This window comes from Pagrus pagrus, assembly GCF_965226575.1.
Source record: "Pagrus pagrus genome assembly, chromosome: 1".
NCBI lineage: Eukaryota > Metazoa > Chordata > Actinopteri > Spariformes > Sparidae > Pagrus > Pagrus pagrus.
Genome location: NC_140185.1, coordinates 36,118,367 through 36,145,272, shown reverse-complemented (window position 1 = coordinate 36,145,272; position 26,906 = coordinate 36,118,367). Strand labels below are relative to the sequence as shown.

Sequence of the window (26,906 nt, the reverse complement as noted above, 5' to 3'; positions counted from 1 at the left end):
CCAACACTGAGCTAGCTGTGTCCTTTTTGATGAAGGTTCTCAGTCATCCAGGTCATGGTATTTCTAAGTGCTATATCGTAGGCAACTGGACATGTTTGTCCTTTTTCAATTATTGTTGAGAGAAAAAAATACTGGGAAAATCGTGGATCCAGCTTTTGATTTCATTGATCGATCAATTTTCTCTTTACAGTTGAAATCATGACACCCCTAGTTATATACTTATTTCTGTTTCGACAACACCAGCCACGTAAAGATTTGTCTGTCACTGCTGTTGGGAAGCTGTAGGCCTCTGAAACCTCCTTCTACTTGTATATTGTGAATAACTAGTTCCTTGTGGGGTAAGGCCCTCTTTAAATGACATGGTTGTTGATCCAACAGCAGTGCTTTGCATGATGTTCTGTTCTGGGTACTTACGTGACGTGTGCTGTGGTCTGAGCACACGGTCGTCAGCAGTTTAACCACCTGGCTGATGAAATGTATCTTCAAACACAGATTGTTTCTTCACTGCCTGTGTTGACATTCCTCTGACACTCTGCTTTAGCCTCTTGCTTTTCAATCACCATCCATGTTCCCTCGCTGTGTTTTATTATATTCATGCTTCTGTTATTGACTCGCCCTTTTGCTTCATCATTAATCCATCACTCTTCTGCATGGCTCAGGAAATCATCGAGCAGCATGTTTTTTGTGTCATACCCACATTCCATCTTTTTATTTGTCTTGCATGCTGTGCTCTTTCTCTCCTGCCCTGTCCCTCACTTTGTGTTTCCTTCCCTTGTCTCTTTTCACTCTCCACTCCCTTCTATTAAAGCTTCCCAACTTTCTGGTCACCTAGTGACACTCCACTATACAACCTGGAGCCCTGCGAGCCGCTGCCCTTCGACGTGGCACGTTTCCGTGGCCTCACCGCCTCGCTGCTGTTGGACCTCACCTACCTTACCAGCATCCATGAAGACAACGCCGCGAAGCTCAGCGCACGACGCCACGACAAGAAGCATCGCAACGCTGCCTCGACCGGCCACGAGCCGACCAGTAATGAAGAGAAAGCAGACAGTGAGGGGCATAACCGTAATGAACAGAAGGACGCTGGAGCCTCATCTGGACCAGCTCCGAACGCGACCTCTGACCTGCGTGTGTCTCACAGCCTGGATGAGGTGAAAGCACACGTGGCGCCCAACTCAAAGTCAGAGAGTGAGATCTCCTCTGTGGTTAGCGGTGTAGGCGGGAATGAGACCCTCTTCACCTCAGCTCCTCATACTCCTGCTGAGGGGAGCAGGAAGAAAGGCCACGAGCACGGCTCCCGCAGTCACGAGCCTTCTCCTTCGTCTGTCGCCACCCAGTCGGAGATCCACGCTGTGCAGCTGTCCTACCTCTACCTGGGAGCCATGAAGACCCTCAGCGCCCTGCTGAGCTGCAGCAAGTATGCTGAGCTGCTGCTAATACCAAAGGTACTGCAACTTGCTAAATTCACTAAAACAACAACAGTTTTATCACTCAAAGGTTCTTCAGTGGCGTGATGAAATTGTGAATGGGAGTAGTTTCACATTTAAGGAAATATGATCATTCGCTTATTTGATGAGAGTAAAATGAGACGATTGATGTAACTCTCAAATCTGTTAAAAAATGTTGTTGGAGCCAGAAGCAGGTTAGCTTAGCTTACCATCAGGACTGAAAACCCAAAGAAACGGCAAGCCTGGCTCTGTCTAAAACAAGGCTCAACAATGAGGGTAGATTTCCGATCCACCTGTCTGAAGCCAGAAAAAAAAGTGAAGAAAACTTTAATGTTAATCCTGTAACTGTAGTAAAAGCTGCTGACCAGCACCTCCAAACTTCACTGATTAACACAGGATGTCACGTGTGTTTTGTGCTGCGTTGAGAAGTCTTATATTTTTAATGGACAGAACAATTACTGTATTGTTTTGTTTTTAATTAGAATAATTCAATGTTGTGCAATCGTACATACTCTGTGTCCACAAAGGTGACTGATGTGAGTGAGAAGAGCTCCAACAACTAATTGATTAGTTGTTCACTATTAAATCAATCCTGTATAATCGATTGAGTCATTTTTTAAGACAAAAACTGTAAACACTCTCTCCTTCCAGCTTCTTGAATGTGAATATTTTCTTTTTTCTTTCTTCCTCTATGACAGTAAACTGAATATGTTTGGGTTAAGGACATCATCTTGGGTTTTGGGAAACAAATCAAGAAAATATCTCTCACCTGAGACACATCCAGGTCAAATATTGTCAGATTAATGCAAACCTGTTCTCTCTTCTGACATCAAGGTGTTACCTGAAGCAGCACCCAGCGGGCACAATGCTGATCTAAATGCCAGCACCAGTGGAAGCACAGCTGCCACCTCGCCTGTCTGCCAGGAAGAGGTGGAGATGCGGGCGGCTCTACAGTTCCTCATGCGCCATATGGTGAAGCGGGCAGTGATGCGCTCCCCCATCAAGCGGGCCTTGGGCCTGGCGGACCTGGAGAGGGCACAGGCCATGATCTACAAGCTGGTTGTGAACGGGCTGCTGGAGGATCCCAGCGGGGGAAAGACCAAGCCTGGTGAGAATATGTGGAGATATGATGAATCTAGATTGTTTGTTAGTTCTCGAGTTCCTTTCTGTTTGATTAACAATCACTTCTTCAGCGTCGTCTGTCTCTTCGTGTCCCTCAGGAGTGAGAAGTGAACCAGAAGGTGAGGGGGAAGGTACGGAGGGTGAGCAGTTGGCACAGACCCCTGTCACCACCAGCCCCTCGGCCTCCAGCACCACCTCCTTCATGAGTTCCTCGCTGGAGGACACCACGACTGCTACCACACCTGTCACAGACACAGAGACTGTCCCTGCCTCAGAGTCTCCGGGGGTCATGCCTCTGAGCCTCCTCAGGTCAGAACAGATGGCTGCACACATTGTCAGGCAGCTCGTGTTAATCATTAGCCTTGTTCTTCATGTATGAGTCAGTAGAGATTATTATTTTAATGCTTCTCTGCGATGTGACAGGCAAATGTTCTCAAGCTACCCAACCACCACCCTGGTTCCAACCCGTCGAGCTCAGACTCCTCCGGTGTCGTCTCTACCAACATCTCCCTCAGACGAGGTCGGCCGCCGGCAGAGTCTCACCTCTCCCGACTCCCAGCCCAACAGACCACAGAACAGAACCGGCACCTGTGAGTACAACAGATTAACAACACTGATGTGGTGAAAAGCTTGTACAGTGTGTCGCCAGTATAAGCCAACACAAGCAAATATACAAACATTGTTTTTAGCATTTTTGTCATTAATTCTTGACCATTATAAGACATTGACAATACGCGGTCATTGACACAAACATCCAATATTTCTTTTACTTTGTGTCTGTGGATACACACATACAAAATGTAGATGGGTGCAGGCAACATGGAGAGAAGTTTACTGCTGTTCAGCTGTTTATACTACCAACATAAAGCTGGTTGAAAAGTTGAGAAGATCTGTTTAATCATAAATTGTCTCATCATCATCTAAGTCCTTACATATGTGGCCTTTTCTGTATGAATTGGCTCCTCTGCATGTTTTCCCTGAAGCTAAATACATATATATGTAATAATGTCCTGGCATTGAGAGCGGCGCTCTATATTTCACTTCGGGAAACCCTCCATTCAGATTAATTTAAAAGAAGTGGGCAAAAGAAACAAATAAGTATAGATTAGAATAAGGAGAACTCACGCTTCAGTATCGGGTGTACGTTTTTCAGCGTGAGATTCAAACCTGTATCACAGATGTCACAATACTTTGACTTCTCGTGTTGGTTGTTCGCTGCAGCTCTGTCAGACCCCAGCAGCCGGCTGTCCACGTCTCCTCCTCCTCCGGCCATCGCTGTGCCCCTGCTGGAGATGGGCTTCTCCCTGCGCCAGATCACCAAAGCTCTGGAGGCCACCGGTACGTCTCACTCGAGTTCTCCGCCTGTCTTTACAATTTTGTTTTATTTAAGTTCAGTGCCGTTAATGTTGAATTCCTATTCTGAACAACACAAGTTAGGTCAGTAGTAAACTTCGACTGCATCACAACAGGGCGAGGGAAAGTGCAAAAATGTGAAATCAGAAGTTTTAACCTAATAAACAGCAAGTATCAGACAGTCATATTAAAAGGTCCAGTGTGTGTCCCTGTTACCTCAGGTGCTCGAGGAGAAGCAGACGCTCAGAACATCACAGTGCTGGCCATGTGGATGATCGAGCATCCAGGTACAGAGGACGAGCATGACGAGCCTCACACCAGAGGCAGTGGTGTTGGTGGTGAAGGGTCAGACTCGTCCTGTCCGGGTGCAACAGCCTCCACCGGAGGAAAATCTCTGGACCGGAGCCCCTACCTGTGCTCTCCTGGAGACATCGCCAGTGCAGATGCTTCAGAAATGGAGGAGGGCTTCAGTGAGAGGTACAGTGGGAGGTCTTCAAAATGCTGGAAACACATCATGATGCAACATTATGGACTATCAATTAACACACAGCTGTGGTCAAAAAGAGCAGCGATATATTAACATTGTTTTCAGTTTTTGTCTACATTTCTGTGTTAAACCATCATATAGTTTTATATTTGTAGAAGTTTATAAACCAACGTCTGTATTTGTGTCCTTTGCAGTCCTGAGGGTCTGGAGCAGGACAGTGCGTCAGCCTCCAGCGGTGCGCCGCTCAGAGGCCGCTCTGCTGTTGGTAGGAAACACCGCTTTGACCTGGCTGCACGCACACTGTTAGCCCGCGCTGGTAAGAATATTTCACAAAGACATCTTCACTTTTTCAGATTCACCTCCTACTTCCTCGGTTTACCTTAAATTTCCTTTCCTTCTAAGCTGGACTGTACCGCTCGGTGCAGGCCCACCACAGCCAGTCACGTCGGGAGGTCTCATCCCTCCAACAGCAACAAGACCCCGGCGCCCTTTACGACTTCAACCTGGACGAGGAGCTGGAGATGGACCTAGACGAGGAGACCATGGAGGCCATGTTCGGCCAGGACCTTGCCAGCGACACCGACATTCTGGGAATGTGGATCCCGGAGGTACTGGACTGGCCAACATGGGTGTGTGTGACTTTATGCTATGGCTCGAGGGCTGCCGTCACCATTCTGCTCTTTACCCCCCTGCATCACTCCTCACTCACAGTAAACTCATACTATACATGCACGTTGGAAGGCATTTCTGAGTCAGACACTCTCACTCGATCACCGGACAGCTCCCCCACTCAGCTGATCTAACTGGCATGAAATGAAAGAACACTAACTGATCATTCTCACTGCTGATAACTGGCTGCTGCTTGGGAAAGAAACTCATTACAGCTTTCATTGATCCATACTCTAACTCACCACATTGCACGGACGCTTAACTCCTGTTCTGAACATCTTTGTATTGTGTTTGTGTGTGTCGTGTTTGTCTTTATGTGTGTGTGTGTGTGATTGTACCACACCTCGCAGCACGTATGTGAGACGGACGATCGAGATGAAGTGGTGGTGTGTGAGCTGTGCGAGGCCAACGTGGCCAACTTCAATCAACACATGAAGAAGAGCCACCCGGGCTGCGGCCGCAGCGCCAACCGGCAGGGCTACCGCAGCAACGGCTCCTATGTAGACGGCTGGTTCGGAGGGGAGTGTGGGAGTGGAAACCCCTACTACCTGCTGTGCGGTGGCTGCAGAGAGAAGTACCTGGCCATCAAAAGCAAAGCCAAAGTGCCCATTGTGGAGAGGTATGCACACAATATGTAAGAGGATGTAACAGACTACTGTCAGCTCAGTGTGTCCACTTTGATTTGTATTAGGTTTGTCTGATAGGTTGACTCAGGCAAAAGTTTCCACATTCCCTTATTGTTTTACATATTTTATCATAATTTTAGGCACAGGTTGCCCTTCGGACGACTGTTACAAGACAAAACATTTGTAGTTTTTGCTGCTCACATTCTTAACCTCCTATCTGGCTCGAAAAGTAGTGGAAGATGGTGACCAGGCGCAGGGTTTTTGAGGTAAAACAGACCGAAGATCGAGGTATTTTACATGCCACAGAGTTTTGTTTAAGGTGTTTAATGCTGCTGCAACGTTAGCATGTGAGTGATGGAGAAAAAAGTATCAACACACATGTGGCTTACTGCACGTTAGTCTTGTAAAGGTACTTATTCGGCCGTTAAATAAAAGAAATGGTGGAAAATCTGCTTCTTTTCAAGATGAATAACAAGACAGCTCTGGTGTGTCTGCTGTATATTGTCGGATGCTGCACTGCCTTTGCGGTTCAGTTTCGCCTTTTTGGTTCTGTCAACATCATTTTAATTAACATTTACATAATTGATTTTCTGAATAGATTCTGAATCACAGGAGATGAGAATCAAGAATCAATTTATTTTATTTTTTTTTACCCACCCCTTCTTGCCAACCTCTTGCAACGAGCCAAAAAGTCCACAACTCATAGATCACCGGTTCTGCAGAATCTTTGGACCCACCACCAAGCTTCCTGCAATAATTATAATAAACAACAATAGGCTAATGAGGCCTGATTAGATTGAATTGTTTTTGTTTGAATGTTTGGCGGACATTGTGTCTGCTGAGAACAATTATGGCCATTCAGCCAAGTAGTCGAGGACTCCTGGTATATGGTGTCATGTTGAGTCATTCTGCTTTATTTCTGCACTCTTTGGCATTATGTTGTTATTTAAAGGAAATAAAACTGATAAATTCTTACGTTATTTTATTCTTCGATATGTATTCAGGTATAAGGGGCAGGCTCCTGACCTCCTGGGAAAGCAGGACAGTGTCTACGAAGGTAAAGTGTTTTATTGACATTTCAAACAACAGAACAAGAGAAATTGTCATTGGATGTATTTAATGTTTCTTTGTCCGTCCCGCTGCAGAGGACTGGGACATGCTGGACGTTGACGAAGACGAGAAGCTGACGGGGGAGGAGGAGTTTGAGCTTTTGGCCGGTCCGTTGGGTCTCAGTGAGCGCAGGATCGTCCCCGAGGCCGTCCAGTTCCCCGACAGCGACCCACTGGGAGCCTCTGTTGCCATGGTGACGGCCACCAACAGTATGGAAGAGACGCTGCTGCAGATCGGTGAGGAGGACTTTCAACATCCCTGCTAGAAACATATTCAATGTCTTGATATATTGTGTTTTGTGAGTCTCTTTGACTCTCAGTCAGTGAAACTGAAGTAAAGCAGTTGTTGTTAAGTACTGAACTGAGTATGTGTTTGTGTTTAGGCTGTCAGACCTCGGTGGATAAGAGTTCGTCGGGCAGGGTGACCCTCGGCGAGCAGGCGGCAGCCCTCCAAAACCCTCATGACCGAGTGATGGCTCTGAGGAGGGTGACGGCTGCAGCCCAGGTGCTGCTGGCCAGGACCATGGTGATGAGAGCCCTGTCCCTGCTGTCTGTCAGGTAATTACACCAACACACTCTGTCTCTCTGTTTACGTGGATTACAGGGCCTGTATTCAGATTTTTGTCAAGTTTGATGAGCTGGCATGAACAATATCAACTTTGCAAATCAAGTCTTCAAGGGTTAAGATGGAACCCAGCCTGAGTAATCAATAAATTAAATGTGATCCTCAGTGTCAATCTATTTGTCCTCCAAAGTCACAATTTGGAGGGTTTACAAATCCAAACCCTCGGTGCCACCTGGTGGTTGGATCAAAAAAGGCACTGTTCTTTAAAGATGCTATAAAAACATGATATGATGAACATGGACACAATAATGATGAAAATGGAAATGATGTCTCAGACACAATGAATGATTCAGATGAGATGATGTGTGTGTGTTTTGGTTTAGTATTAAATTTCTCTGTGTGTTTTCCTGAATGATGTTTATTTGAGCCTCTGTTCTTCGTCAGTATTAAAATATTTGGATCCTTTGTCTTTGTTTGCTCGTCATTAAAAAATGCACATTGTGATGGCAGCAGAGCGTTCTGACTGTTCTACATAAACAGGCCTCTCTCCCTCCCTTCTTCACATTTCCTTCCACCCACTCAGCGGTTCGAGCTGCAGCCTGGCAGCAGGTCTGGAGTCTCTCGGTCTGACTGACATCAGGACTCTGGTCAGACTGATGTGCCTGGCGGCGGCGGGCCGAGCAGGTCTTTCCACCAGTCCTACAGCTGGCTCTGGTCACGCTGAAAGGCCTCGAGGGGCCGCCAAGGCGAGCAAACCCATCTCCTGCCTGGCTTACCTCAGCACAGCAGTGGGCTGCTTGGCCTCCAACAGTCCCAACGCTGCCAAGCTGCTGGTGCAGCTCTGCACTCAGGTACACAAAGTTCCTCATCAGGCTGGTATTTCATTCATATCACAGATTTATTTATTCTATCATTTTTATTTGAGCTAGTCTGTTTGTTAGTATTTTTACCTTTTACCTTTACATGTTTGGGGCACTTTTACTATTCAGATAGAGGACAGTAGAGAGGTTACAGAACAAAGGGGAGCGAGGAGAGGGTTTGATCTGGGGATGTTACATTAACGTGGTCAGAACGCCCTTTTGTTTTTCACTCATCAATCTAACATCACATCACATAGTCCTTTCTTCTCACTGTACATTAGTTATGTACCACTGCAGAAGCATAATGTAACAATTCCCAAATCTCACAGCTTGTGAAAATGATCCAACAGATAACATATAAAATAAATACAAGAGCAGTGCCTCTCACTTTCCAGAAATAAATCCTTTTTTTATTTGTGTCAAACAAATAAAGGCAACAAAGAAATCTCGATACTGAAGTAAAATCACTGTTAAGCTGCTTTATATGCAGCAGTGATCGCTGTTAAAGCTGCAGGTGTTACTATTGTTACTGTTCTCTGATCTGGTCCCAGTTTACTGTGTTTGTCTGTTTAAAAGTTAAACTGCAGCTTGTATTAAAGCAATATGTTTTTCCTTTCCAGAACCTGATCTCTGCAGCTACTGGCATGAATCTGACCACAGTGGACGACCCCATCCAGAGGAAGTTCCTGCCCAGCTTCCTGCGAGGTGTAGCCGAGGAGAACAAACTCGTCACCTCTCCTAACTTTGTGGTCACTCAGGCTCTGGTGGCCCTGCTGGCAGATAAAGGGGCCAGACTCAGACCTGCTTATGACAAGGCTGATATGGAGAAAAGAGGTTTGTAGGATGTTAAACTGAGCTGCTGTCCCGTGTGATCCAGTATGTTCATAGTTGTTTATGTGCATTTTCTTCGTCTCATCGGTTGTCTTCATATCTCAGAATCATATTTCATTTGTCAGTTCTTGTGACAGTATATAGTGGAAACTGTTTGTAAAGGCTGTTGCTTTGTTTTGCTTGTTTATTTTCTGCAAATACTAGAAGTGTTTTATGTAAGAGTAATAGACTATAACACTGCCTTGATTTACAAAGACATATTACATTTTTCTCTAAAAATGTGACCTTTTAAAAACCGCAAACTGGATTCAATAATGTGTTTTTCAGCAAGTTTGATGTCAGGGCGATGTTTTCTATGTCTTTTATGCTGACCTACATGTTTATCATCTCATGATTGTAAACATGTGTTTGTGTAATTCATGCAGTAATTGATCAGTAATGTTTGTTAAGCTTTCATTCACACATGACATGCTGGTGCCAGTTTGTCTCTTCCTCTCTTGGGTCAACTTTTTGTTTTTTTCTGTCCTTTTTGAGTTGTCATGTTTGTCTTTTTCAGTCATGGTCCTTCCTTCACTCACCGGGCAACTTTGTCACCTTGTGTTCCATGTCGAGCAGGTCTAATTGCGCATTTGTATGCCCATCCTTCCCATAATCCCTCCGCTGTAGGGCCTCTGGAGCTGGCCAACGCTCTGGCGGCCTGCTGCCTGTCCTCCAGGCTTTCCTCCCAGCACCGCCAGTGGGCCGCCCAGCAGCTGGTCCGCACACTGGCCGCCCACGACCGCGACAACAACCAGAGCCGGCCGCAGACCTTTGCCGACATGGCGGGGGACCTGCGCAAGTGCTCCTTCATCAAACTGGAGGCTCATCAGAGCAGAGTGAGTCAGCACAGGATCAGGAGTGTGTTCCCAGGCCGGTTCACAGCTCAGAACCTGTTGATATTAAAGACTTTCTCCGTTTCACTCAGGTCATCACGTGTGGTTGGAGCAGTAAAAAAGGCTTGTTGGCCACTAGTGGAACTGATGGGACGGTCAGGATGTGGAACGTGACCAAGAGCCAGTACACCCTCCAACAGACCTGCATCTTCAACAAGGAGTAAGACTTCCTGAAACACAGACACACCAGTCCCATGTCCAACCTGCAGATACAGCAGTATGTTAGTACTGACCAAAGTGTGAGCAATAAATCTGATGTTATCTTTCTCAAATATGAATCAAAATCCTGTTACTATACAGCTTTTTGTAAACTTTTATATAATTATATCTATATTTTAGTGTACTGTTAAGCTGCAATATGAGAAGGTTTCTTACCAGGACACCATGTTAAAAACAGATGTTGGGAGGACAGAGAGAGACACATGCACATGCACATGCACACGCCTTATTAGACTAAAGAAATGAAGTTCAGTCCTGAAAACAAAACTCCAGGAGGAGAAAATGGGACAGTAAAGAGAAAATAGAAAGATGAAAGAAAGCTGGATGTGTAAAAAGGCACAGTTTGCAAACACATTCCCACAGACTCTTTATAAGCTGATCTTATATCAGATGTTTTTAAATGAATACAGCTTCATGTTTTGGTCTGTGTCTTCTCTCTTCAGCGACGGCTCTTCAGAGGAGGCCATGTCAGGTTTGGGATCTCCTAGCGACCCCTGCTTGTCTCCTCTGGCGTGGAGTGTCACTGGGAAATATTTGGCCTCAGCCATGGAGAAAATGGTCAACATCTGGCAAGTTAACGGTGAGCATTTATTTTTACAGCTCCTCTGAGGTCTTCAGTCTGTTTTTACTTTATTATACAGTATGTTAATGATGCGCTCCATTTGAGTTGTTTTGACGAACTGTGTCAGTGTAAATTGTGTTGTGTTGCTCAGCGTGCATCAGTGGTGTGTGAGGTCCGCAGAATTTGAATGAGAGGGCATTAAGATTTTATGGTTCCCATTAAAAATAAATCTGCCCGGGGACTGAATGCCGTCCAATCATTGTTTCCTGCCTCCCACTCACCCTGCAGCATGCACCATCTGTCCTCGGCCACTTTCAGTCGCCTCGAGGATCAAAGTCCACAATCACATTCCTGTTAGCTTTCATGAGCACGTTGTGTCTTGTGCCGTTGAAATGTGACTGTGTCCTTATTGCACAAGCAATTAAACCCATTCTGTGTATTACCATCATTCTGTAGGCATTGCTGTGTGATAAGTTCGAGCTACAGGCCATGATTTTGCCTCTCAGTGAACTTGAACTGCTTATAATGTATACAGTATACATATATAATCTTACTGTGATAAAATGACGGGGGTAACGGCTCTAGACTAACTGTGAACTTCCTTCCTCTCCTCTCAGGTGGCAAGGGTCTTTTGGATGTGCAGCCTCACTGGGTGTCGGCGTTGTCGTGGCCTAAGGAGGAGGTGGAGTCTTTGTGGTGCGGGGAACCCAAAGACATGTTGCTGGTGGGTCGAATGGATGGATCTCTGGGCCTTATCGAGGTGCTGGATACCTCCACTATGCACCGCACCGAGCTGGAGCACTGCTACAGGAAAGATGGTATGAAGATTAAATCTCTGTCTCTAAAATCTTTGATAATTGTGCACGTGTCTAACAAAGTGACGTTTCCTCCTCTTTCAGTGGCAGTGATGCACATCGCCTGGTACAGTGAAGACAAGCCGTTCGCTGTGGGCTACGCAGATGGCAAGCTGCTGATAGGATCCAAAGAGCCGTTAGAAAAAGGAGCCATCGTGGTCATTGATGCACACAAGGTAAACTAGTCCCACATGAATAAAGAATCAGTTGTTTTAATTCTCTGTACTGAATCTTTCTGCGTGTTGTGTCCACAGGAGTCGATCTCCAGTATGAAATGGAGTCCTACCGGTCGGATCTTGCTGACCTGTGCCAAAGAGGAGACGGTGAAGCTGTGGGCCAGTCCGGATTCTGACTCAGGCTCCGGCTGGCGCTGCCTGCAGAGCCTGAGACACCCCTCCCTGGTTAACGGTGTGGCCTGGTGCAGCCTGCCTGGACATGGCCCGAAGCCCCTCAGCATGTTCGCCGTGTAGGTTGTCCCCAGATACAGACAGTTTCTCTTTTCCTCAAAGAGTCCCAGTCTGAAACTTTTGATCAGCTGTAATCTCCTGGAACATTTTCCTTCCTAGGTTAATTTATATCCATAGACGAAGGTTTTATGTGTTTCTGTGTTTTTCAGATGCTGTCAGAACGGCCTGGTGTCAGTCTGGACCGTCCCTCAAGACATCTCTAATTTCCCAGAATCCTCTCCCTCTGACTCAGAGGGATGGTGGGAGCACGAAGCAAAACCTAAATTCATGGTACTTGAATCAGTAGCTACTCATGTGAACAGGATAAAATGCTCATGGCATTCTATGATTAGATAAGATGACATAAAATAAGCCTTCATTAATCCTTAGAGGAAAATTCAGGTGTCATAGCAGCAACAGCAATGAGAATGAAACAGAAGAGATACAGGCAACCAAGATGATCAGAATATAAATCTACATTTAAAATTTCCCCTCCTAGTGTTTCCCTGTGGTGCCGCCTGGCTGCTGTCCAAAGCAAAAATCAACAGTAAGAATTACATTTTGATCAACAACAATGTCTCATCCTGTTGTGGTCGCACAATGACGTGCTTCCTTTGTGCCGTAATTCGTCCTTGTTTTTCCGTGAAAAATTGACCAGGATGCAGACTGAATATCATGCTGAAAGAGAGGTTTACAGGGAAACAATGTATATGTGGATGCTGTCATTTTTCTAGAGCCATTACACTTTAACATCAGTATTATAAATCCCTGGACATTTCATGAATGTTGCCTCATCTTAAAAATATCTCTGACTGTTCAGACCAAGTTATCCTGCCAGTTGTTCTCTCCGTACGTACACAGAGTCTGAGGAGAGATGCCACAGTTTTGAACAGATCACAAATCTATTTCCGTAAAGACGGTGCGTTCTTTGATTTACATGCTGTCGCTGTGTTGCAGTCTTCCCGGTGGTCAGGAGATGGAGCGGTTTGTGTTTTCCAGCTGAAGGGTCACATCACTCCAGTAAGAACGTTGGCCTTCAGCCCCGACGGTCTGGCTCTGGCATCTGGAGGAGTGGGAGGCCTCATGAACATCTGGTCCCTGCGGGTAAGACACACACACACACACACACACACACACACACACACACACACACACACACACACACATTAAGATGGAGGTGAAAACACCCACACAGGATATATAGAAGTACAGCAGGTTCAACACAGATAAACAGATGTATGTGAAACTCAAACTGTGTAAACACAGAGGTGAACAGAACAAATGATTCATCACACACTCGTCTTACTGGCAGTTGTAGATCACACTGGTGTTTACTGTCACACTGAATGCCTTTCCACTGTGTGTGTGTTTGTGTGTGTGTGTGTGTGTGTGTGTGTCCAACAGGATGGCTCAGTCCTCCAGACAGTGGTAGCCGGTTCAGGGGCGATCCAGAACATAGTCTGGATCCCAGATGTGGGTGTCGCCGTCTGCTCCAACAGGTCAAAGGTAAGACATCTTGACCTGACTCATGTGTTTCTAGCTGCATCACTGAAATTAAATTCATATTTATTTACTCTCTGGTCTGCTTCATTTCCAGGACGTGCTGGTTGTGAACTGTTCCAAAGAGTTCATGGCGTCCAACCATGTGCTGGCCACTTGCCGCACAGCTCTGAAGAAGCAGGGCGTCGTCGGCCTCAACATGGCGCCCTGCATGAGGGCCTTCCTGGAGAGGCTGCCCGTCATGCTGCAGGAGCAGTACGCCTACGAGAAGGTACAGAGACATTTAATATGTTCTCCACGGTCATGTTTTTTAATATAGTCTTTAAGATCTATGTAATCTGTGGAAGGAATTATGTATTTTGATATCAATAAAAAGATAATTAAAAAAAAAAAAATCTTTACAGTCTAACTGGAAATGTGAACAAAACATAATCACAGCTTGGTGTTTATTGTTGCACATTGATTAGAACTTGGTAGCAAATTAGCAAATTCTTACTCTCTTTATTTTAATTTAAAAATAACTTTATAATCAAAACACTGAAATGTGCTAAGAAAAATGTGGTTAAATTCAACATTCATTAAAATCTCAAGAGCAAAAAATGATCAGTAACTGTTAGTAAACGGCTGAAATTAAACATGTTATCGTGATAATTCGTTCAGCAACATCAACCCGCCTTAGTCGATATGTTATAAGCGAACTGTGTGACGTGTCTTTTCAAATCTTGACTGGTGATGGTCTAAACAGTTGTGATTGGCCTAATTCAGGCCAGATTGGATAGAAATCTAGTGGAATAGACCAGACCGTCTGGCAAAGCAAATGAGCTCAGCAGATTACGTACTGCAAGTAGAAATGAAGCACAGAGACCGAATTCTTCCCCCACAGTCACAAAATGAATAGCACAGAAAGCTACAGAGCTAAAGTGCATGTGTACGTCCTGTTGGTGTGGTGATAAGAGGTGTAGTACTCAAATTTAGACTTTTAGAATAAAGTTTAAATGTTTATGTTTTTTAAACGTCTGCTTCTCTGAGGGCCATTGAAGGGTCAGTAGCGGTAGACCAGGCGACCTGAGAAAAGATGATACAACAGAATGAGCATGATGTCATTTTCAAATTCAAAGTCATTGCAGGTCGTTGCTGATTGTGTTTTTCTTCTTACCTTCCAGCCTCACGTAGTTTGCGGGGAGCAGCTCGTCCACAGCCCCTACATGCAGTGCCTGGCCTCCCTTGCTGTCGGTCTCCACCTGGACCACCTCCTCTGTCGCCCCCCCGTGCCGCCGCCCCTGCGACACTGCCCTCCAGAGTCTGGCATGGCCGTGTGGTGCGCCAGCGAGTGGGCCTGGTTGGACTGTTTTTCTACAACAGTCAAAGCGGCGGAGGCCCTCGCTCGGGGCGCCACCTTCCCCGAGTCGTTCTCCGTTCCCGACCTGGAGCCGGTGCCTAAAGATGAAATGGCTCTGCTGATGGTGAGGGAGGCTACTGCTGCTGATTTAACTGCTGGACCTGTCATTTATAATAAAATGAACACCTACCGTTGCGTGTAATAACAGTCTCTGCTCTGTGTTTGTCCAGGACAACAGTAAATGGGGGTCTGGTATGGATGAGCAGATCATGTCCTGGGCCACCTCCAGACCAGAGGTAATTTAGACTGATACCTGGATTAACTTTAATAAATGGTTTGTCTGTGTTTATGCTCCTCAGACAGTAACCACTATTTTAAATCGTTTTATTTTGGTCTTTTTGCAGGACTGGCACCTCGGGGGGAAGTGCGATGTGTATCTGTGGGGTGCAGGGCGACACGGGCAGTTGGCAGAAGCTGGCAGAAACATCCTGGTGCCAACCACCGCCCCATCCTTCTCTCAGGCGCAACAGGTACACACATACCTGTTCATTACTTCCACTAAACACCATCCAGCAGCCTGTAACCACACCCAGTCACATCACATGAGGCCCAAGGACACATGAGATTGTTGTATCTCATGAGTTTGAATTGATTTTGGATTTTCGAGTTTGAATTGTGATCGAACTGCAGTTTTTGTACAGAAGCTCATTTACCAGCTTCACATCTGATCACTTTTGTTGTTCAATGTCATAAAATGTGACTATTGCTCACTAACTTCTGTCTTCTCCACCTGCTCTCCTCCGTCAGGTGGTGTGTGGTCAGAACTGCACCTTTGTGATCCAGCCTAACGGGACGGTGTTGGCCTGCGGGGAGGGCAGCTACGGCCGCCTGGGGCAGGGCAACTCTGACGACCTGCACGTTCTCACCGTCATCTCAGCTCTTCAAGGTGCCGCTGAAATATCTGCTGTTCTTACCAAACACACTGACGGGGTTCAAGTTTGATCGCATTGTTTCCAATCAGAATCCTTTTGTTCCTCTCTTACTGTAATCAGATTTGATTAGTTAAGAAGGACACGAGTGGTGAGAGAGTTGTGAGTCTGATAAATTCATAATAAAAGCTGAAAATGAGATGAACAGCAGAAGATATGAAATCTTGATTAAATGCTCACCTGACACATTGAAATAACAGCTTGTTCCTACAGATTAACTCAAGAGGTCCAGATGCAGAATTATGAAGTTGTAATGTTTCCTCACCTGTACCCTGACTGTTTGGTCGTCTCTCCGTCCCTCAGGTTTCGTGGTGACTCAGCTGGTGACATCATGCGGCAGTGACGGTCACTCCATGGCTCTGACGGAGAGCGGTGAGGTCTTCAGCTGGGGGGACGGCGACTACGGTAAGCTGGGCCACGGGAACAGCGACCGCCAGCGCCGACCGAGACAGATTGAAGCGCTGCAGGGAGAGGAGGTGGTGCAGGTCAGTCTCAACTTGTGTGGATTCACATCTGTTTTGATTTTTTCTTTCCTTCTGACTCTGGGTCAGGGTTACTAACTTTGCTCCGTTTCCTTCAGATGTCCTGTGGGTTCAAACACTCTGCCGTGGTCACAGCTGATGGGAAACTCTTCACTTTCGGTAACGGTGATTACGGCCGACTGGGTTTGGGAAACACATCGAACAAGAAGCTGCCAGAGAAGGTCACGGCTCTGGAGGGATATCAAGTCGGACAGGTAGGAATGAACAACATCAGAGCTGGCTAAATGAAAAAGGTGACGGCTGATGCTGAGTTTGTGTGCCACAGTTACTGTTGGCGTTCAGACAGGAAGCATGAACCTTTTGACTGTGTTTGGAGGCTGATGTAAACAGATGATTGAAGACGCCTCAGAGTTTCTGTCGTCATGTGTTCCTCTTCAGGTGGCTTGTGGTTTGAACCACACGTTAGTCGTCTCTGCTGACGGGATGATGGTTTGGGCTTTCGGGGATGGAGATTATGGGAAACTGGGACTTGGAAACTCAACAGCGAAGTCCTCCCCTCAGGTAGGAGCTGCGGCTCTGTGAGGCCCACGTCTCACCTTCGAAACTAATTTTACATGATGTTGTCATTGTGTGAATGTAATGAAGGTTTATTTTGAAATTTTAATTCCTCAGAAAGTGGACGTGCTGTGTGGAATCAACATCAGCAAAGTGGCCTGTGGGACTCAGTTTTCTGTGGCTTTAACTAAAGATGGCAGAGTTTTCACGTTCGGTCAAGGTACGCTGTGGTTTCATGTTTTTCATTTGATCTGATTTTGAACATGAACGACAGGTAGCCAAGTGGCAGAACATTAATCAGCGATTATTTTGATAATTGATAAATCATTTCATCTCTTATTTTCAAACAATGAAGACAAAATAAATATAATCAGCAAATGAGTTAATGATAAAACAAGTCATTAGTTGTAGTTCTACTAAAAAAGACAGCTGCAGTATTTTCACAATAAAGTTCATGTTAAGATCATTTGTGTTGTTTTTTTCTTTGTCGTATCGTTCACATATTTGTTTTCCTTCCTGCTGCAGACCGTCTAATTGGCCTCCCTGAGGGCCGAGCCAGGAACCACAACCGGCCCCAGCAGGTGCCGGCTCTGTCAGGGATCCACATCCAGGATGTGGCTGTGGGAGCTGAACACACTCTGGTGCTCTCCTCCACAGGAGACGTTTACACCTGGGGCAGCAACTCAGAGGGACAGGTAACCTGCTGACACACACTGCCCCCCCGCTGAGAGCCTGTCAGTCAGTCTGATTGATAATATTAATATTACAAAACAAAACAGAGGGAAACTGTCAATAACAGTAATGACAGAATGAGGAGACTCTGTTCGTAACCTTCCTCATCGTCGGCTCTGGAAATACTGAATTTCAGTAAATTCAGATCCACAGTCTGAGTTTAAAGTGTGCTTCATGTTGTTGGAATGAACGGGGCTCCACCTCCAACAGCGTGTCCAGTAATAAGACATCCTTAATAGATCACATCCCAAATTCCTTCTTTGTTTACGCACCACCCCCGGATGTTGATAATGCGTTGAGGTTTAGCGTGTTCACCCGGGTCTTACGGTTAGATCAAAGCTGAACCGAGGTGAACAACACTGTCTACTGCAGAGTCAACTGACCCGGTGTAAATGCAGAGTTTACACATTCCCACTGCACACAAAAGCCGATCTTAGTGGGTTTAAGTGGGATTAGAGTCAGGCTGTCTACATTGTATTGTCGGTTTCATGTTGTTCCAAGTTGATTGTTTAAAATCTTAAAACATTTTGCAAATAATCCTAAAAAATGATCTGAAAGAATTTGTTCATAAAATGATCATCAGAAAATTAATCAGCTACAATTTTGGTCATAAAGAAAAAATATGATGTTTTTTTTCAGTTTTCTATTATTATAAACTGCATATTTTTGAGTTTCTGACTGTTTGGAAAAAAACTGAATTTGAAAACTATAAATCAACTTTGATCAACATCAACATCATCCACTTTTTTCTGACATTTTACAGACCAGGTAATTAATTGTTTGAATCGGTGAATTCATGTTTAATTTTGGTTGATATGATTAATTAATGATTAATTCACCTGACTTTTATTTGTCTCTTTGTCGTCCAGCTCGGTCTGGGTCACACCAACCATGTTAGAGAACCCACAGTGGCGACGATGCTGCAGGGAAAACACATCCACCAGATCTCTGCTGGACGCTGCCACAGTGCTGCATGGACGGCTCCCTCTGTGCCGCCTCGAGCACCAGGTGAGACACACACACACACACACACACACACACACACACACACTCGTCCTAACATGCCACAGGATGCCTGATGGGCGACACTTTATCCTGGAGGTCAGATTTCCTGCAGTGCTGATGGAACGTGAAGTACAGTAAATACCAGACCTGGTTCAGCTCATTGTTGTCAGATGAAGCACTGGGATGTTTGGAGAACAAACGCTGAGGAATTTAATGTATAGAAGTTAAATAAAGATTCACTATCAGCCAAACGACTTTTTCCAGGGACAGGAAACTGAAAACATGTGTGAATACCCCGTAAACTATGACAGAGTTCTGGATGGCTGCCACTCACCATAAACAACATGTGTTGTTGTTAAATGTTTACGACTTGTACTGTATGTACGCTATTTTATTATTACATAAGGTCAGAGGGGTACAAACCAGCACGCCTAAAGAAACAGAACAACAAAACGGTGTTTTAGAAGAGAGGAACAGGAAGTTCCCTGTTGTAGCGTAAAGTAGATTAGTGCTCATATCCATACAAACACATCTGTACATATGTGCACACATGTGTACTGTACATACATCCATGTACCAATCCACCTCGCACATACACGTGAGCTGAAGGCTTAACATGTAGAGTTCAGTGTGATTTGTGGCGGCAACTCACCAAGTTGAATTTGTTATATTTGTAAATCGAATTCATAGTGTATCACTTCCTCTATATACCGCACTGACCTCTCGCCCCTCCTTTAACACCTCCCTCCTCTCTCTCCTCCTCCTCAGGCTCGTCGGTTCCTCTCCAGCTGGGTCTTCCTGTGGCGGTGCCTCCGCAGTACAACGGGCTGAAGGAGGTCAGCATCGAGGCGGTCAGGGCTCGCCTACGACTCCTCTACCACTTCTCCGACCTCATGTACTCATCGTGGAGGCTGCTCAACCTCAGCCCCAACAACCAGGTCGGCACAGAACCAGGACACAGAAAGAAAACTTCTAACTCTACCCTGATAAATATGAAGTATTGTCGTGGAGCTACAGCTGTAGAGTTACCAAAGAAAAGGAAAATATTCACAGTTATGATTCCACAGAAAAACACTGCGACGATGTCTGACTCAGTCGAGTATCTTACGATTGTAAAACACCGATCAAGTTTTTGCTTTAAGAAGATTTTACACACGGACGTAGTAAATGAAACCTCACCTCAGGCTGTAGATGAAGATTAAAATATCAAAAGATCAGTATTTTTTATGTGATGTCTGACTGCAGGGAACAAGCTGCTGCGTCACGCACTGTACCACAGTAATGATGGTGAATGTAACTGTCCCTCTGCAGAGCTGTACGTCCCACTACAACGCTGGTACCTGGGGGATTGTTCAGGGCCAGTTGAGGCCCCTGTTGGCCCCCAGAGTCTACACTCTGCCCATGGTGCGCTCCATCGGCAAGACCATGGTGCAGGGCAAGAACTACGGCCCCCAGATCACCGTCAAGCGGATCTCCACACGGTCAGTGCTCCACCCGACTTTGTCTTATTGAAGTTTGTTTTTAAGATTTACTTATTTTTGCACAAACCTGCGTCTTTGTTTAACTTACAGTTCTGTTTTTTCTGCCCTTGTTTTCCTGTAACTGTGAGCAGCGGCCGGAAGTGTAAACCCATCTTCGTGCAGATCGCTCGTCAGGTTGTGAAGCTGAACGCCTCGGACCTCCGACTGCCCTCGAGGGCCTGGAAGGTCAAACTGGTGGGAGAGGGCGCTGACGACGCAGGCGGCGTGTTTGATGACACCATCACGGAGATGTGTCAGGTATGTTCATGTTATCTAAAATGATTCTTAGTCATTCAGGAGGTCACTGATGTCCTCTGATACAGTGATATTTCTCTGTTTGTAGGAGTTGGAGACGGGCGTGGTCGACCTGCTCATCCCCTCCCCCAACGCCACCGCAGAGGTCGGCTACAACAGAGACAGGTGAGGAGAAACATGAAGCAGCATTCAGGCCTCCATTTTCTACTGTTCGTGCATTTGAATCAATCTTTAAAAAGGAGGTGCAGACAGAGTCAGATATGGTGTCCGGTCAACAGCAAAACAATATCATCTTAAAAAAAACTGTCCATTTCATTTTGCTCTCTTCATCCCCATCATCTTCTCATCCCTGCTTCCAGCTCCGTCACTGGTCACTGATCACCTCACCGTTATCTTCAACTCATCGTTTGTATCAACAATATCTGTGTCTGCTCTGATCTGCGTAGGTTCCTCCTCAACCCGTCCTCGTGCATGGACGAGCACATGCTCCAGTTCAAGTTCCTGGGCATCCTGATGGGCGTGGCCATCCGCACCAAGAAGCCCCTGGACCTGCACCTGGCCCCCCTGGTGTGGAAACAGCTGTGCTGCATCCCTCTGCTGCTGGAGGACCTGGAGGAAGTGGACCTGCTTTATGTGCAGACGCTCAAAAGCATTCTTCACATTGAAGACAGCGGCATCACCGAGGATAATTTCCATGAGGTGGGAAAAACGTTTTGATATCAGGTGAAGGAGTTATGTGGGAGATTTCTAGTGTGTTGGTTTGGTTTATTTTTTTAATATTTCATTTTATTCTTTATTTAATGGGAGGTGTGAGATTGATGCATGTGTACAGTAAATGTGCTGAAAAATGAATTACGGACTCTGTGTAGCTGCTATAACATCAGTTTTATCAGAACTGGAGAGTTTAATTGAAAAAGAGGAAAAAAACAAAGAAGATGTTTCCTCTTTTCTCTCCACTGACTTCTGGAAGAGTTCGACTTACCAACTGGCCCGCTGGTGGTAGCGTCTCCAACTGTTGATCTGATTGGCTGTGATAGACGGTGATAGACAGATGGTTCGTCCAATCACCTGCCAAGTATTTTTTGAATATGGCTGCCCTTCACCAAGAAGTTTCTGGTGCGCCATCTGGGTTATGAGGATTAAGTGGAGGTTTCTTGGAGCTGTTAACTTAACATTTTTTACTTCAATTAAATACAGTAATCTTTGTAAATTACCTCAAAGGTTTCTCAGCCTCTGCTGCTGTATTTCATGGGTGTAGGTTTGCAGGTATGTTGGAAGATTCTTGATTCTTCCTACAAAAACTCTGATCAGTCGATTGTTTTCATAAACAGGGACTCTGCCTTAGATGAGCAAAACTGCAGAGCTTCAGTGTTTAAATCTCTGAAGAAATCAGAAGTCTGCAACCAGAATACAAGTTGATAATGATGCAAAAAATCATATCAAAATCCCAAATTGTCATTTTTATTTTATTTAGCCAGGAAGGTCCCGTTGAGACGAGATCTCCTCTGCCAGGGAGTCATAAAGTCGTTCCTTTATAGCCCGACTGAAAGATCACAGAGGCTGATATTATCTTAATGCAGTTATATCATAATGCTGTGTGTAACCAGATAAGTAACAAACATGTCATGACAGAGAAGCAGAAACAAAAACTGTTGAGGTCATTTAGAAACAGAGTCTCCATTACAGAGTTTGTCCACCAGAGAGCAGCGACCAGTTTATTAATTATTGTAAAACGTTCCACTTACTGCAGGTCGTGATCAAAAGTGTGTAACAGACAAACTTCAGGGATCTCATTTTCATATTTAACAAAAAAAACCACACATCACTCAGAATAAAGAATAAATACCTCAGTGTGAACAGCACAGTAGAGTTAAAGTCTCATTGTAAAAGTCATCATATCTGGAGATACAACGATTAATCGATTAAACTGCTAATTGTGACCTAAAAAATAATAAATTACCACCAACTTTATTGATAATTGATTAATCGGTTTGTGTAATTTTTGATGAAAAAGGATCAAAATTCTCTGGTTGCAGCTTCCTCTGCGACGGTGAACTGAACATCTTTGAGTTGTGGACAAAACGTCTGAGGCCGAATCACATTTTTTTTTTTATAGACCGAGAAAATAATCATCAAATGAATCAATAATGACATCAATCATTAGTCGTAGCTGCAGTTGAATCACCAAACGGCAGAGGTGACAAAAGCGCACAAATGATTTCCTCTGTGCTGATTCAGCTTCTTTACTCCAGTGAAAGTAATTCAGGCTCTGAAATGTTCGTCTCACTACGTCTGCCGTGCGTGATGTGCACCGATAGGCCGGCAAAATGAAAAAAAGTATTTGTACTTTGTTACTTTCCACCTCTGTGTAGAGATTCATAAAGCAGAGAGACGTCACAGAACTAATCTGAAGATAATAACTAAAATGATCTTGTACATTATGTCAGAAACACGGTGAAAAGCCAAACGTCTCGAGGCTGAAGTTATGACTGTGAATGTAAACTGGAGACTTTTACTGCGTATAAAAACTGAACCAGCGTCATTCCACATCCTTTAAGGCTCAGCGGTAAATACCAGTTACCTTCACATCCTCACCTGCTGCAGATCACAGCGTCATCACACTGGATTTAAGATTAATCTCCACAGACTCTCAGGATGTGTGATAATTGTTTTGACAGCGTGGGCAGCGTGTTTACGTCTCCTCGGCCATGTGAACGCTTGATTCAGCAGGATCACACAGATAATAAGCAGCCGGCTCGCGGCCTCATGAGCCTGTTTTTATTCCCACAGACGGACCGAAGTGTCACAAACCAAAACAAACCTCTAATGATGTCACGTACCATCACCGCGCCACACCCGGCAGTGACACCGTGTGATTTATAGAAGGTTCATCCTATTTACAGCCAACAGAGTTTAACATTAACCCTGAATCAGTGACGGCGATGTGGCTGTGAGCAGGCTGTTGTGGGGGGGCGCTCCTCTCTGTGCTGGTACACTCTGTTCTTTCCCAGCGCTGATAAAACATCAGCACGTCTGTGGCTCCGGTCATTACTGACACAGACCACACACCCCTCCCACCACACCCAAAGAAAAAAACCCACAGCGAGGCTGGCGCGAGCAGCAGAAAGCGTCCCGGAGCCCCTCTTCTGTCCAAACAACCTCACACAACCCCGCTCTGTAAAGCCCCGCTCTGCAGGAATGCCAGGGCCGCTGTTGATGCAGCATATCCTGCCAGGCGGAGCGTTGGCCCGGCTCCCAGCCCACAGAGGAGGGGAGGGGAGGGGGGGGCTGGTGTCGGAGCCACAACACTGCACGGCCGCCTCCGTCAGCCAGGCCGGGGGAGGAGAGGAAGGGGCTGCATCTGCTGCTTTGGCAGGAGAGGACGGAGAGAAAGAGTCTCCTGTTCGCCTTTTCTGTTGCTTTGACTCGATGTCAGACGAGCGAGATTATAACCTGTTGTTGCTTCATCGGTCAGAGAATAAACGAAAAGATCAGTTCAGATCTTGTAACCGATCGGTTGCGTTATTATTAATTCAGAGGAAAACTTTCACAGAGCAGCCGATAAAATGAAACAGTTCTGAGAATAAATGTTCTGCTTAATTATTCATAAAAACAGTCTGAACAATTTCATGTAACGTTCACGGTTCAGTGACTCTTTGTGTCTGACGATGGAGAGAGCAGACTGAATCACTGTGACCTCAACAACAACAAGTCACGTCTGGATTAACAGCTGCCGCTTGACTTTTCACTGTGAAGAATTGTGAATTTGGCAAACTTGTTTATTCAGTAACTGTAACGTTTAAAGATGAATAGTTAAACACGGCGGTCATGGACGTTTCTGCTGCACTTATTTTTGACTGCGTTGCTGCGATAGTCTTTGAAACCAAATCTACCGAACACCATCAGAGACTGGCAGATATTTCACTTCACTGTGACAGTAAACAGAAAACCTTCTCAGGAGTGATTCCTTAGGGTGACACCAAAAGTGCTGTCAAATGTATATGAATAAATATATATAAATATGTATGTATATAAAGAAAACGCTGGTTACCAGGCCTGCTGTTAAACTTTACCATATACTAAAAGATAAATAACTTCAGGGTTGTTCCAGCGTCATAACTGTAAATGTGTCTTTGTTTTTAAGGAAGTAAATAAAAATGTCAGACACATCTTCAAGATAACTGGGCTGGGAAAATAAATCCATTAGTGGAGCTGTCTCCTCTGATGGCTTTACAGTTACATTGACTTGTTGTTCTGATGTGTCTGGGTTTTGTTCTGCAGATGATTCCTCTGGATTCGTTTGTCGGGCAGAGTGCAGACGGTAAGATGGTTCCCATCATCCCCGGAGGAAACAGCATCCCGCTCACGTTCTCCAACAGGAAGGAGTACGTGGAGCGAGCCATCGAGTACCGGCTGCACGAGATCGATCGACAGGTACGACAAACCTCCCTCTGACCTGAGAGCTGCAGAGAAACGACTACAAAAGGTCGCTCGGCTGCGTGATTATTACTGAGGATCAGATTCAGGAGTGAGGTCAGAGTCTCAGATTTCATCGTCTCGTCTGACGAATGAATCTGATCCTGCAGCCGACTGAACGCTGCTCTCCAGCTCCATGTCGTCCTCTTGTTGTTGTTGTCGTTCAGACAGAGTACATAAAGACACTATCTGACAGAAATATCACTGGTTTAAAGGGTCAGTCCACTCAAAATACAAAAAACGTTGTCTCAGTTGACCCTGTCTGATATAATGGAGACCAAAATCCCCTCCACAAGGTGCATTTAGTAGGTTTTCTGGAGCTTTCTGTCATGAACAAGAAGTAAATGTAGATGTTCATATTTCCTAATTCTAAGATCTATTAAAATCTGCTGAGGAACATTGTATAATGTATTTAAAAGCTCCAGATCAGCTGCTTAATGAACCTTGTTGTGAGATGAAGAGTCATTAAAACTCTCACACAGACCTCATCAGAGCAGCGGCGGCTTAAAGCGCCAAAAAATCACTTTTTAAACATTCAGCAGCACAGAAACCAGTCAGGGGCCGTTCATTCTGTAAAATGTAGGTATTTTCCGATGAAGTCCGTTGAGTGTGAGGACTGGAGCTGGAAGAAAAGTGGATTAACTAATTAGTAGATCAAAGTAAAACATTTAGGAGCGACTGGAATTGAATGTTTTAATTAAATTGATCATTAAAGCAGCATTTCTTCATTTCAGCCTCTTTCAGGTTTTTCTTCAGGCAGCAGATTTGACTGAAACACGCTTGAATCTTTGAGGTCTCAGTAACTGAACACATTAACTTCCTCATGAAACAACACAAAGCAAATTGTTCTGCCCAAACAGAGACCCGCCCCCAAAAATCCACACAATACCTTAAATTTTGAGATACTAAATAAAACTTCGAGTCATCTTTTCATACATTTTATAGACCAACAATTAATGTTTCTGAAGACGTTTATGTTGAAACTTTAAAATAAAACCAGAGCCCGATACCGTCGTGTCTTTTTAGCATCTTATTCTGTAGAAAACATATCAGACAACACACATGACATCTCAGGCAGTAAATAACTTTTCATTTTGAACACCTCAGACACGTTTCTACTCCGCTCCAGCACAAATAAAACAAAATCTATCTGAGTTCAAGATAACTGAGATCTTCGTAACTGTAATCAGACGGAGGAGTCAACATGTCGAACGTGAATCCTCTTCTCATCCTCTCCTTCTGTCCTCGTCTCTCAGGTGGCGGCGGTGCGTGAGGGCATGTCGTGGATCGTCCCGGTGCCGCTGCTCTCTCTGCTGACGGCCAAGCAGCTGGAGCAGATGGTGTGCGGGATGCCGGAGATCTGCTGCGACGTGCTGAAGAAGGTGGTGCGCTACAGAGAGGTGGACGAGCAGCACTCGCTGGTGCAGTGGTTCTGGCAGACTCTGGAGGAGTTCTCCAACGAGGAGCGAGTCCTCTTCATGCGCTTCGTCTCCGGACGCTCGAGGCTGCCCGCCAACACGGCCGACATCTCGCAGAGGTTTCAGATCATGAAGGTGGACCGGGTGAGTTGAGTCCAAACAAGTCAGGATCAGTTCTGTTCAAAGCTCTAATAAGACTTGTTCCCTCCTCTCTGAACTTTGTGGAACACGATCGCACTTGTTTTCTTCCTCTAGTTGTAACGGAGAAGTTTAATCTAGTGTCAAAAGTTTCGATTAATATGGACACTGAAACATCTGAAACGCTGTTGAAGTTAACACACGGTACACGAACTGTATTTTATTTATCTTTTCAGAAAATCTGAAATTGTATTCCCTCATTTTTGGGGCAGTTTTCATGCTACGGTATCGAATATCGACACTTTTCAAGTAGTGTAGTTAAATATTCCAGTATTTGATCTGATAGGACGAACACAGATGCCCGACTCGTGCCTCTCAGTTGAAGACAAATCGTCTGTGTCGTTTGTGTCTCCT

The 26,906-nt window shown here is 45.2% G+C and overlaps 1 protein-coding gene across 14 annotated transcripts in view; it reads left to right on the top strand.

Annotated features, from left to right (window-relative positions):
- Window positions 1-26,906, top strand: part of herc1 (HECT and RLD domain containing E3 ubiquitin protein ligase family member 1) — a 61,499-nt gene that overhangs the window by 33,900 nt on the left and 693 nt on the right. For 4 of the 14 annotated variants that reach the window (XM_084361814.1, XM_084361804.1, XM_084361810.1 and 1 more), the window contains exons 38-79: window positions 809-1,445; window positions 2,283-2,556; window positions 2,642-2,879; window positions 2,994-3,160; window positions 3,792-3,908; window positions 4,145-4,400; window positions 4,605-4,726; window positions 4,813-5,039; window positions 5,430-5,698; window positions 6,710-6,762; window positions 6,851-7,051; window positions 7,198-7,372; window positions 7,963-8,230; window positions 8,860-9,073; window positions 9,686-9,945; window positions 10,035-10,162; window positions 10,665-10,801; window positions 11,401-11,601; window positions 11,683-11,813; window positions 11,892-12,103; window positions 12,254-12,374; window positions 12,583-12,630; window positions 13,041-13,187; window positions 13,488-13,589; window positions 13,681-13,854; window positions 14,747-15,046; window positions 15,153-15,218; window positions 15,327-15,452; window positions 15,730-15,868; window positions 16,215-16,396; window positions 16,492-16,647; window positions 16,832-16,954; window positions 17,066-17,168; window positions 17,474-17,643; window positions 18,550-18,688; window positions 19,454-19,623; window positions 19,997-20,166; window positions 20,298-20,463; window positions 20,549-20,625; window positions 20,907-21,159; window positions 24,742-24,894; window positions 26,193-26,498. In XM_084361814.1, the coding sequence (XP_084217940.1) occupies window positions 809-1,445; window positions 2,283-2,556; window positions 2,642-2,879; window positions 2,994-3,160; window positions 3,792-3,908; window positions 4,145-4,400; window positions 4,605-4,726; window positions 4,813-5,039; window positions 5,430-5,698; window positions 6,710-6,762; window positions 6,851-7,051; window positions 7,198-7,372; window positions 7,963-8,230; window positions 8,860-9,073; window positions 9,686-9,945; window positions 10,035-10,162; window positions 10,665-10,801; window positions 11,401-11,601; window positions 11,683-11,813; window positions 11,892-12,103; window positions 12,254-12,374; window positions 12,583-12,630; window positions 13,041-13,187; window positions 13,488-13,589; window positions 13,681-13,854; window positions 14,747-15,046; window positions 15,153-15,218; window positions 15,327-15,452; window positions 15,730-15,868; window positions 16,215-16,396; window positions 16,492-16,647; window positions 16,832-16,954; window positions 17,066-17,168; window positions 17,474-17,643; window positions 18,550-18,688; window positions 19,454-19,623; window positions 19,997-20,166; window positions 20,298-20,463; window positions 20,549-20,625; window positions 20,907-21,159; window positions 24,742-24,894; window positions 26,193-26,498 (7,678 nt within the window). The remainder of the gene's footprint in view (window positions 1-808; window positions 1,446-2,282; window positions 2,557-2,641; window positions 2,880-2,993; window positions 3,161-3,791; window positions 3,909-4,144; window positions 4,401-4,604; window positions 4,727-4,812; window positions 5,040-5,429; window positions 5,699-6,709; window positions 6,763-6,850; window positions 7,052-7,197; window positions 7,373-7,962; window positions 8,231-8,859; window positions 9,074-9,685; window positions 9,946-10,034; window positions 10,163-10,664; window positions 10,802-11,400; window positions 11,602-11,682; window positions 11,814-11,891; window positions 12,104-12,253; window positions 12,375-12,582; window positions 12,631-13,040; window positions 13,188-13,487; window positions 13,590-13,680; window positions 13,855-14,746; window positions 15,047-15,152; window positions 15,219-15,326; window positions 15,453-15,729; window positions 15,869-16,214; window positions 16,397-16,491; window positions 16,648-16,831; window positions 16,955-17,065; window positions 17,169-17,473; window positions 17,644-18,549; window positions 18,689-19,453; window positions 19,624-19,996; window positions 20,167-20,297; window positions 20,464-20,548; window positions 20,626-20,906; window positions 21,160-24,741; window positions 24,895-26,192; window positions 26,499-26,906) is intronic. The other 10 variants (XM_084361813.1, XM_084361806.1, XM_084361815.1 and 7 more) reach the window with 10 other exon arrangements.